We start from the raw sequence: 11,590 nt of genomic DNA on the forward strand, positions 1-11,590 counted from the left end.
GATATGTAGTTGATATGATAATTTTTAAAAGATATATATTTAAATCAATAGTTAGACGATTTAAAGGAAATATTAAAGCAAGTAATAATATAGATGGTACAAAGGTGAAGCATGTGTTTGTTTGTATGATTACTTGCTGTGTCTGACAGTGATGCTGGTTTCCGATTTGTAGTTGATAAGATAATTTTAAAAAAATATATCTTTAAATCAACAGTTAGACGATTTAAAGGAAAATATTAAAGCAAGTAATAATATAGATGGTACAAAGGTAAAGCACTCCGAGGCCCAAACTCCTGCCCCACCACACACAGCCACTCACATGGAAGGATAGATGACACTCTCTGGGGTCCTTTGCACAGACAGGATGATGGAGCCATAGTTGTTAATGTCCACCAGTGCCACCAAGGTCACCAGGAAGGCGGGGAAGCCTGTGGACAGCAAAGAGTGAAACTCCATCTCCCACCCTGTGAGGCTCACCCCTCCCCTGCCTTCTGGTGAGCCTGAGGATGGGGGAGGGGGAAGGAGGCAGTGAGGAAGCTGCCAGAGAGCTGGGTGGAGAAGCACAGCCAGGTGCCTGGTTTGGCCAGAAGCCAGGGCAGGTCTGGGGGCCCACCAACACCCTGCACCAACTTACCCCAGCCCACGACGCTCAGCTTGAGCAGGTAGCCAGGGACGTAGGTGCCGAAGACCTCCACCACCAGTCGGTAGAGGTTGTAGCCCTCCAGGCCCATCCAGGAGAGGCAGGCTAGCAGGGAGAAGTGTAGGAAGATGGCGCTGGCGCGGCAGCCAGCCTCGGAGCCTGTCAGGGCCACCGGCTCACTGAGCAGGAAGCTCACATCCAGCAGGAAGACAGCCAGCAGCAGGTTCATGTGCACCTTGATGGTGTAATCCCGAGACTTCCTCCTGCGTGGGGGTAGGGCAAGGGGAATGGTTACCCTGTGACCCACTCCTCCTCCTCCAGGCAGCCTTCCCAGACTACACACACAAACACCACACACACACAGACTCCGGACTGCAGCCAAGCTATTCCCCACTTGTCCCTGTGCACCTACTATGTGCATTTAGGGGGTGGGGCAAGAGGAATGGTTATCCTGTGACTGGCGTGGGAAGGGGGTAGAGGGGGTACCCGCTCCTCCTCCTCCAGGCAGCCTTCCAGACTACACACACACAAACACCACACACACACACAGACTCCTGACTGCAGCCAAGCCATTCCCCACTTGTCCCTGTGCACCTACTATGTGCATTTAACAGCAGCCTTAGCCAGACAGCAAAATAGACAAATCAGTCACTACAACCCACCAGATGCTCCCAAAGTCAGGGGAAAATGCTGTTACCCACACACCACAGATCTGAGGAGGGAATGCGGTGCCCAGGGGCCAGCAGCCAGCACCTCTCACGGCTCCCACCACCACACCCATCTCCAGGGCAGGTCTCCATGGTGGTGGGTCCTGGCCTGGGGGCCTGGAACGGGCCTCCCTCCCCTCTGCCGCCCTCCCCGGTCCTACCTGGAGAAGAGGTAGGCGGCGATGGTGAGGACGCAGGCCAGGGCGGAGATGACACAGCCCACGTAGGACAGGAGGGTCAGGTAGTGCTTGTGCACGGCGTCCACCTCCACGGAGGCCACCTGGGTCCACGAGACAGGTCAGCGCTGCCTCAGTGTGCCCCCTCCATGAGCCCGTGGTCCGTGGGGCGGGGGGCCCTCCAGGGTCTGTGAACCCCCTCCCCAGACTGAGCAGACTGCGGTCCCGTGAGTGCATTTTCTGGAGGGGCCTATAGCTTTCAGCACTTTCCCCAACGGGTCCCTGACCCACAAAGGCCAGGAGCCCTCACCAGGTACCCTCTTCTGTCCGGGCACTGATTAGTTTTCTACAACATTCAACGCAGGATTGAGGTGTCTGGGATGGAGAAAGCACCTGAGTGGCCCCAGGGAAGAGCTGAAGGCCACTCTGGTCCCTCAGACTCTGGGTTCTAAGATTCTGAGAACACGAACCTCGGACACAAAGCTTCTGAGATCTTGGGGGAACTCATGCCCACCCAAGGGCCTCCACAATGGACCTCGGTACCCCCTCGAGGGCTCCTTAGAAGCACTCTCCTAGCCCCACCCCAGCCCCGAGGAATCAGCATTCTAGGTCAGGGCCAGGAATCTGCATTTTTGTCATACGCCAAAACTTGGCGGTAAACGGCAGGGGTTTTAGAGACCAGCTCCTTTCCTTAGGAGCTGTGTGACCTCGGGTAAATTGCTTAACCTCTCTGAGCCTCCGTTTCATTATCTATAAAATGGGTTGTTGTGAGGAACGGGTGACAGACTATCTGAGGGGTGGCGGGCACACAGCAAGAGCTCACCATCAGAACTGCGAAGTAGGTCAGGTGGTCGCAGTGGCAGGACGTCTGCATCTCTCTGCTGATGGTCTTGCACCCGGCGCTGCTCCAGCTCCCTGGGCCGGTCACTGGGGAGGGGACAGCAGGGGCCTCTGATCAAGCCCAGTCTCCCAGGACCCCACTGAACCCCCAAATGTATGACTGTATCATTCTCCCGAGCCTTTGCTCCACCCGGCAGATCCCTCATCTGCCATCACTCCCTCTTCAAAGCCCACCTTGTCCAGGAAGCCCTCCCTGATTAACCCCATGCCCCCCACCCTGCAGGTACCTGCCCAGGGCAGACCCCTCCACACTCACATGCCGAGCCTTCAACCCAGAATACACATTGTAGCGTCACGTTCTTCTGTAGGGGCCAGAGGGGAGAGTGGATCCATTACAGTCCACCCCTTCGTGGGCCGGACAGGAAGTCAGTGTCAGGCCACACCCCCACACCCCCACCCCCACACACACACACCCACACACACCCCATTTGGGCCTGACTGGCTGATTGGCCAGTCGATCATTTCGTTGAAGACCAGTGATTCAGAAGAGAGGGGGAAGAAAGGAAAACATGGCCAAAGGGGACCCCGTCTCCTCGGCCGGTTTGCTCACACTCACCGGCTGTGGCTGGTGCTGGAAGGTGAGCACCACGGGCTCCGAGAGGTTGGCGACCTTGGTGTTCGGCACAACAATACCCAAGACCTTCTCCCCCAAGACTTGGCTGGAATTCTTGTCCTAGATGTGAGGTGGGGAGAGAGGAGGGAGGGGTTCGGGGCTGAGAAGAAAGGCCCAGAATCCCCTAGCTCTCTAGGCTCCTGTTGCTGGCATGCTGGGTCTCCCGTTGGGAACAGTGATTGCACGTGTAGTCATTTACACTGTAGTGAGAACAATACCACTCCGACCCCCCGGGGAGATGTGCACGGTGCGGGCCAATTTCTGGCTTTGTAAGGAAGGGCTCTGACTCCTGGAGGAGGGGCTGGGCTCCACGCTTCCTTCCATCTTTCCGTCAGACAGACGTGGCTTTTCCCGGGGTGTGGAAGGGGGTGGGGGAGGCCGTACCTGGAACAGGGCTTGGCTGCTGAAGTCCACCAGGAGGAGTCTCTGGGCAGCCTCCCCCCTCCGGCCTTTGGTCTTCTGGAAGAGCGCGCGGGGCAGCAGCACCGAGTACTCCAGGATCTCCCCCGGCCCCTCCTGCAAACAGTGTCCTTAGGGTCAGCCAGAGGCAAACCCCACGCCCCCTCCGCCCCCTCCCACGCACACACTTTCCTGGATGCTGCCTGACTCACAGCAGCCCTCTCCCCCCTCCTTTGTGGGCGCCAGCATTAGCCGGGGAGCTTTATGGTTAGAGCCCAGGCCCCCAGGGGCAAACAGGCCTGAGACAATCCCACGGTATCCTGTTCTCGGGCTTCAGACGCCAATCCTGCCTTTAGCATCCTCGTGTGTGGGGTGTGGATGGCTCCCAGCTCACCAGGCCCACGCAAGAGACCATCTCACGCACAGGCGTTCTGGGGGCGGTCTCTGTCCGCACAGATGTGCCCCTTGTGCAAGGACCAGCCCCCCCTCCTCCAAGGAGTAGCCCTGACCAAGGGAATTCCTTGGGCCTGGCTCCCTCCGTGTCAGCACACATCCAGCACACCCCTCCCCGGCCTCCACATCTGCTTCCTGCCCTGGCAGGTCCCGAGCCCTGACCTCCTGCCTGGAGTGGAGGTGCAGGTCCCGCAGGCCGGCTGTGGGCTGGAGCTTCCACACGGTGGCGTTGACCCGCTCCTCCTCGAAGGACACCGTGTCCCCTGTGAACCTCAGGGAGGTCAGCTTGGACTCCAGGCTCTGCAGCTGCCTGGCAAGGGGGAGAGAGGTGGTGACTGCTGGCGGGGGTGTGGGGGGTCCAGGCTGGCGAGCAGGGAGCCACAGGGAGATACACAGGAAAGAGGCAGACAGGGAGAGGGAAAGGGGGTCAGGGGAGAGGAGAGAGGGGGAAGGAGAGAAAAACAGAGAGGATGACCTGCGGGAGGGAGAGAGGAAGCGGGAACATCCGGGCAAACAGGAAAGGGGGGTGGGGGTGGGGCCTGTCCTGGGCCCAGTTCTGCCTGGACAGACCTACTCTGAGGCCGTGGAGCAGCCCTACCATCCCCTGGCCTCGGTCTGCTGAACTGTGAAATGGGCCCATCCTTTTGCTGGGGAGAGGGCTTGGCCATCCTGTCCTGGACGGCAGGAGTGGTGTTTGCCCCACACTCCGGCAGGTGGGGCGTGGCCTGCAGGCTGAACCCCAGCTCCTCCACGAGGAGATGGAAAGACGAGAAGAAAGTTCCAGCCCCAGGCGAGGTCTCCACCCGGCCTCCCACTCCAGTCCCCAGCCTGCCCAGGTGCACACTCACTGGCTGGAGTGGGCGGGGGTGGCCGAGGGTCTCCTTGGGATCTTCCTGGGAGCCTTCAGAAGCTGGCTGAGCCGCTGGAGGTCCCGTTTCAGCTCGCACATGTCCACCGAGGCATTGTGGGAGGCCGTGTGGGGAGGATCTGGGGGGACAGACCCACCTAAGGCTATTGGTTGAGGTCCCTGCCACACTCATGAGCCTCTCCATCCTCCCACTACTCCGAGAGCTTCATTCCCATTTTATGGAAGGAAAAACGGAGGCTCTACTAGGTGGGATGGGCTCCCCATTCACTCAGAGAGGCGGCCGGCCAGCCAGGAACCTCCAGCCACCCCCGCCGAGTGACATGGGGCACCCCCACCCAGGGGCCCTGCTGACTACACACAGGAACTGGGAGGGCCCGTGCCAGGGTCCCCTCAAGAGGGATTGGGGGGGCCTCATGTGGTGGCTCTGGGGACTCCACACCCGCAGCCTCCCTGACACCAGGTTCCAGGCCCTGGGTCCCCTGCACCTCAGGGCTGCAGATTTGGGTGGTCAAACGGGGACAGGCACATGTTGAGGGGTGGGGGGCCTGTGCCTCTCCGTGCCTCAGTTTCCCCCTCTGTGAAATGGGGACAAACATCCTCTGGCTCCTGACAGCCAGTCCCTTCTTTCCATTCGCTCTGCTCCCATCCTGTTCAGACTCCATCTTCCTTCACCTGGGCCTTTCCCGCAGCCTCCGGATGGGACTTGGCCCCCTCCACCCTCACCGCTCCCTTCCCGCAGATCTCTCGAAGCGCACCTTGGATCACACTCTCCCCCTCCTCAGGCACCTTCAGTGGCTCCCCACTGCCTGTGAACGAAGCCCGCGCTCCATGAGCGGACCTCAGAGCCTGACCGTTTCCCAGCCTGCTTTGTGTTCTTCTGCCTTCCCTGCCTCAGGGCCTTTGCACGAGCTGTTCCTGCCTGGCTTACCGTGGAAGGAGAAGGTGAAGCCGACAGCACTGGGCAGGCTGGTGTTCTGGGGCCTCCACCAGGAGCTGACAGAGGTGGCGAGCATCCGGGGGCCCTGGGCCAGGATCGGCTCCTGGCCCTGGAAGCACAGGAGGCCGGAGGCTTGGTCACTCAGCAGGAAGTCGTTCTTGCCGTAGAGCAGGTGCAATTCCCCAGCATGGCGGTTCCAGGAGAGGCAGAAATGGTAGAGGCCCCTGGGGTCGGGGAAGAAGTGGGAAGCCCTGGGGACTCCAGGGAAGGGGGCGTGGACTGTGAGGGCCTCCTCCGAGTTCTCGATGGAGATGCGCAGCTGTGTCCACCGCTCATAACGGAGGCTGCTCTTCTGCGTCTGGTTCCTCTGGCCGCAGAAGCGGAAGTCCTCCCGGAAGCCTCCAGCCTGGGCACCTGAGGAGGCAGACACTGCAGATGGGACTCTGGGGCAGGGGCCATGGGAGGGGCAGGCCCGGGGACCAGAACACAGGAGCCCAGTATCTGGGACCCACACACATTTCAAAGGTCAGCACCTCAGAGGGCCTACAAAAAATGTGAGTGACCTTGCTCAAAAATCATTGGCTTCGCCCTAACCGGTTTGGCTCAGTGGATAGAGCGCCGGCCTGTGGACTGAAGGGTCCCAGGTTTGATTCCGGTCAAGGGCATGTACCTTGGTTGCAGGCACATCCCCAGTAGGGGGTGTGCAGGAGGAGGCAGCTGATCGATGTTTCTCTCTCATCCATGTTTCTAACTCTCTATCCCTCTCTCTTCCTCTCTGTAAAAAATCAATAAAATATATTTTTTTAAAAATCATTGGCTTCAAAATATGAAAAGAAGAAACTCAAAAGTCATCATTTCTAAGGCAAAGCATTTTTAAATAGCAATCAGGTATTTGATGAGGCCATGCTGCTATAGACAGGTTTTGGGCATTGCACAAGGATTCTCTGGCTCCAGAGTGAGTGGGGCAGAAACCCAGTCCGTGATCCCCACCCCAAGCTGTGCATCGGCAAACTACATCTGCCAGAGAAAAAGGGGTGCCCTGCCCTGGCCGGTGTGGCTCAGTTGGCTGGGGGTTGTCCCGTGCACCAAAAAGTTGCTGGTTCCATTCCCAGTCAGCTCACATGCCTGGGTTGCAGGCTCAGTGCCCGGTAGGGGGCATGCAGGAGGCAGCCGATTGATGTTTCTCTCTTCTCCATTTCTCTCTCTAACAATCAATAAACTATTCTTTAAAAAAAAGGGGGGGGACCTTCCTCTTTTCTCAAAGGTACCATCTACTTGCTAAGCTGTGTCTGCAGGCCTGTGCCTGCCCAAGGGCTTAGGGGTGCACTGGCCGCTGGCCTAGGCATGGGGGCCTTTGATGCCAGTCCCAGCCGTCCCAGGAAAGCCTACCTTGAACCAGGAGCAGCAGACCCAGCAGCAGCGGCCCTGTCTGCACCTGCACTGGGGCAGCCATCTTCCGCCTTAGGAGTCACCCTGGGAAGTCACTGCCTGAAAGACAGCAGGGATGTTAGCCAGGGGCCTGACCCACAGGGAGGCTGAGCCAGCCCTGCAGAGGGGAGGCCGTGTAGCATGGGGGGGTGTGAGGTGGGGAGGCAAGTGTGGAAAGAGCCCGCGGACCCCCCCAAACCTGCCAGAAGCTGAGCATCAAGAGGCTGTGGCTGGCCCCGCTGGTATGGTTCAATGGATGAGCATCGACTTATGAACCAGGAGGTCAGGGTTCGATTCCCAGTCAGGGCACATGCCCAGGTTACGGGCTTGATCCCCAGTGTGGGGAGTGCAGCAATTTTTTTTTTTTTGGTAAAAAAGAGGCTGTGGCTGACCAGAGCCCGGCCAAGTTCAAGCCCTGGCTGCACCTCTTGCTTGCCACAGGACCCTGTAGAAGTCACAGAAAATGGGGCCCTCTGGACCCAGCAGGGCAAGGCTAGGGTCATCTTTGCTAGGATCTGGTGGGGAAGGCTCCACAGCGCCACCTGGAGGCGACTCAGGAGAAAGGGGGCTCTCAGAGTCCGCTAGGATCTGGTGGGGAAGGCTCCACAGCGCCCCCTGGAACCGCCATGCCCCCTCCAGGCCTGGAGGCGACTCAGGAGAAAGGGGGCTCTCAGAGTCCTCCCCAGGAACCTCACCATCCCCATCCCCAACACCCAGCTCAGAGGACACCTCCTCCAGGAAGCCTTCCTCAAATCCCTCTGCTGGCGGTCCTGGCCTCCTTTGGTTCCCACCACTGGCCAAGGCGCCCTTTACTAGCCTCCCAGGAGGTGCAGGATGGTGCACGCCCTCCTCCGCCCGCCAGGGAGCTCCCTCCCAATCCATCTCTGTGGACAGCGGAGAGCAGGGAGGTGGGGTGAACAAGTGAAAGAAGAGTGAAGAATCAGCGCGTTCATGGCGCCCTCTACAGGGGCCAGAGGGGAAGGGCGCTTCCCATCGTGACCACCAGGGGGAGCCAGTTTCCAGGGCTCTGGGTGTCTGGAACCGCTGTGAGACTGAAGGGGAGACACTCAACCTTATGGCTCAAATGGGGGGTGGCCCAACTACCCTCACCTCCACCTCCGCCCCGGGGTGGAGGGGGCACTTCTGACCCACCATGGCCTCTCTGCCAGCCTGTGCTGGCCCACCCCACCCTCGTACCTATATTAATCCTCTCCAACCCTGTGACGTGGGCCAAACTGAGGTCCAGGGGGTTAAGTGACTTGCCCAGAAGCCAGGAGTTCTTCCTGCCTGGTCAGAACTGTGGTGCCTGGCAGAGAACCTGTGTGCCTGGCACGCATAGAGAGATGCCAGGTGGCTTGGTCTTTGCCGCTGCCATTTGGCCCTCTAACCAAGTTGGGTGGTGCCAGACGCAGACAGAAACCCTCATCCTGTGGGGAACTGCATATGGTCATGGTGACAGATGCAATCACCTGCCACAGGCCAGACGAAGGGAAGCCTGGCAACCTAGGGGCACGGGAGGAGTGAGAGTTTGGTAGAAACCAAGGAGGGCTTCCAGGAAGAGGTGGCATTTAAATGGCCTAGTTGAGGGTAGTGTTAAAGGGAGGGGTGACCCAGGCAAGAGCTCATTGTCTCCTGCTTGGGCCGTGCCTTCCTCGAACTAACCTGCCCCCCTCAAGTTACAGCTAGTCTTCTACGTGTAATGGAACCCTAATTTCTTGGGCCTCATCAATCCCATCATTGGTCAATCGGGCTCATCATCCTGCTCTGGTGGCATCACAGGACCCCTTAGAAGAAGGATGTGAAAGTGTTTTAGGGAACGGCCACTGTTTCCTAGGTTGTGATTTTTAAGGTTTCACTCTGTGGCCGCTCTGAACATTTTGAACCCTTTTGAAACTGCCTTCTGCCACCCAGACCAGAGGAAGGAAACGCAGCATCCTGGACAGAAATATGTCCCTCCTGGCCCCCCCCCCCTTTCCTTCTCCTCTCAGCCAGCCTCTGTCGCTGTCTACCTCTGACTCCCTATCCAGATGTCACCTCTTCCAGGCAGCCTCCCTTGCCGTGACCTCTGCTTTATGCTGTGAACTCGTAGTTCGCACATCACTTTGAGAATTTGGCTCAAGTTCTCCATGTTATGGCGTTTATTTTATTCTATTTTAAATGTATCTTTATTGTTGAAAGTAATACAGATGTCCGCTTGCTCCCCCCACCCCCCGCATTGATCCCCTTCACCCCGACCACGTTATGGCTTTTAGATTTGAGGCCTAGAGAGGGCCAACGACTTCCTGACATCGCACAGCAGGCGAGGATGGAGCTGGCCGGCAGGCACGCATCTCTCTGGCACACTGACCTTCGAAGTGAGCGACCACTGTCCCTAGCTTAGGTCCCAGGATAGGGTCGCAGTTCCCTCGTTGTAAATAGCACTAAAAATCAAGCCTACCGCAGCGGTCATTGCAAGAATTAAATGAGTTGATAGCCGTAAAGGACTTAGAACAGGGCCATGTGTGCGGTAGAAGCCACCTGTGTCAGCTAAATATCTCTGTATATGCCCAGCCGGCGTGGCTCAGGGGTTGAGCATTGACATATGAACGAGGAGGTCACGGTTCGATTCTTGGTCAGGGCACATGCCCGGGTTGCGGGCTCGATCCCCAGTGGGGGGCGTGTAGGAGGCAGCAGACCCATGATTCGCTCTCATCATTGATGTTTCTAGCTCTCTCTCCCTCTCCTTCCTCTCTGACATCAATAAAAATGTATTAAATAAATATCTATCTCCCGGCTGTCACAGGCCCTTCCTGTGTCGCCTCCTCCCCCCACCCCCCCCCCCTCCCGGCCCCAGCCCGTGTCCGTGGCCTCCGCAGCACCGTGCCGGGAAATTCTCAGAGCATGAAGCTTCCTTCCCGGAGCGCAACGGGAAGACCGAAACCCCACCCAGAAAAGTCCCTCCTCCCAGCCGGACCTGAGGCTGCCCACAGGACCCGGGGGACAGGAGAGCGGATGGGACAGGAAAAGACCCCAACCCAGATCGGGCAGGGGGAGGGCACGTCTGCCACCCCACGCTGCCCACTTGGCAGTACATTCAGTTCCCATGATGCAGACCACACACTCCAGCACCTCCAGGATGCCCTGGTCCCCACCCCACGTGCCCCCCACCTGGCTCAGCGGGAATGAGGGGGGTCTGTGCTCTGCAGGCTGAACCCCATACCTGAACCTCCACATGGTCCGCGTGGCCAGAACCTTGTCCCCGGTCTCTGGATCTGGGGACCCACAGAGCTGGACAGGCCTCGGCCATCAAATACTCTTAGAGCCAACCAACCGCTGGTCCCCAGGCCAGACCCTCGTCTACCCTCACACAGCACTGGCCAGGCTCGATGATAACAGCAGAGCACCCTCTACACTAGCCCATGAAATCCTTTGAGGCACCCTGTTAGGCTGGGCCTACTGCTTGGCCATTTTGCAGATGAGGAAACTGAGGCTAGAGAAGGGCTATCTGCTCCATGATCACCACGGGGGGAGTCAAGACCGGGCCCTGGGTCTCGCTCTAGAGAACTCTTTGCAGACAAAGCTCCCCGGGATGCACATGCCCTTGGCGTGGAAGATCCCCAAAGCAAAGGAGAGAAAGTGGGGGGCAGTGGAGGCAGTGCAGAGAACTCCAGCCTGGGAGAGAGGGTTTGGGGGCCGAGCCCCTCGGGGAGCCCCACCCCCCAGCTCCCCTCCCAGAGCAGCTGTCCCTGACCTCAGGCTTTTCCTAAACACACGCAGAGAGCAGAACAGTTAGGCCCAGCCTGACACAAGGGGGGCCACCGTCACAGGGTCCCCCAGGATCCAGGAGGAGCAGCGGGTACCCCTGGCTTGTCTGGGCCAGGAGAGGGGCTCAGGCTCCGGCTCCAGCTCAGGCCCAGCCCTGCCCATCTCGCGGGGGGGAGGGGGGTTGGGGGGGCCATGGGCAGGAGACCCACAGCTCACTTTCCCCCCCGGGGTCTGAGTCACTTCCTCTGCCCACCGTGTCCAGCCACGAGTCACCGAGTCACCGCCAGCCCGGGCCCTGCTCCTGGAAAAGCCATTTCCTCAGAGGATGGAGGTGGAAGTTGAGTGGACAGGACCTGGCGGCCCTGGGGTGAAGCCTTCCCTGGCAGGCACCCCTCCAGGAGGATGCTGGGGGCCTGGTCCCCGCCCCTCTCCTCCGTCCCTTTGCAGACACTGCGGCCCTCACCCACCTCCTGTCCCTCTGCCTCCCGACCCCTGCGACAGCTCCACTCATCTTTCGAGAGTCACTTCACACACACCCTCTGCTGGAAGCTCTACCCAACCCCCCATCCCCCACCAGAATTCACTTCTCAACTCTTGAGGGGGTTACCAATACCCAACCCCATTGTCACCAGGTCACATCACAGGGACCCAAACCTGCCTGTGGGGTGGGTCAGACCCCCCAAGGGAGTTGACTAAAATGCATTTTCACAGCCCCCCTTCCCCCC

At 59.0% G+C, this 11,590-nt stretch overlaps 1 protein-coding gene across 4 annotated transcripts in view; it reads right to left on the reverse strand.

Moving 5' to 3' along the window:
* Nucleotides 1-11,590, reverse strand: part of ADGRG1 (adhesion G protein-coupled receptor G1) — a 36,110-nt gene that overhangs the window by 2,313 nt on the left and 22,207 nt on the right. The window contains exons 2-12 of one of the 4 annotated variants that reach the window (XM_014545546.1): nucleotides 7,083-7,181; nucleotides 5,685-6,107; nucleotides 4,737-4,893; nucleotides 4,051-4,198; nucleotides 3,421-3,552; nucleotides 2,980-3,096; nucleotides 2,680-2,725; nucleotides 2,347-2,450; nucleotides 1,509-1,627; nucleotides 635-903; nucleotides 320-500 (exon numbers count right to left, since the gene is read on the reverse strand). In XM_014545546.1, coding sequence (XP_014401032.1) covers nucleotides 320-500; nucleotides 635-903; nucleotides 1,509-1,627; nucleotides 2,347-2,450; nucleotides 2,680-2,725; nucleotides 2,980-3,096; nucleotides 3,421-3,552; nucleotides 4,051-4,198; nucleotides 4,737-4,893; nucleotides 5,685-6,107; nucleotides 7,083-7,146 — 1,760 coding nt within the window. In that variant the 5' untranslated portion in view covers nucleotides 7,147-7,181. The remainder of the gene's footprint in view (nucleotides 1-319; nucleotides 501-634; nucleotides 904-1,508; nucleotides 1,628-2,346; nucleotides 2,451-2,679; nucleotides 2,726-2,979; nucleotides 3,097-3,420; nucleotides 3,553-4,050; nucleotides 4,199-4,736; nucleotides 4,894-5,684; nucleotides 6,108-7,082; nucleotides 7,182-11,590) is intronic. The other 3 variants (XM_014545547.1, XM_014545549.1, XM_005873514.2) reach the window with 3 other exon arrangements.

Source organism: Myotis brandtii, unplaced genomic scaffold (genome assembly GCF_000412655.1).
Source record: "Myotis brandtii unplaced genomic scaffold, ASM41265v1 scaffold411, whole genome shotgun sequence".
Classification (NCBI taxonomy): Eukaryota; Metazoa; Chordata; class Mammalia; order Chiroptera; family Vespertilionidae; genus Myotis; species Myotis brandtii.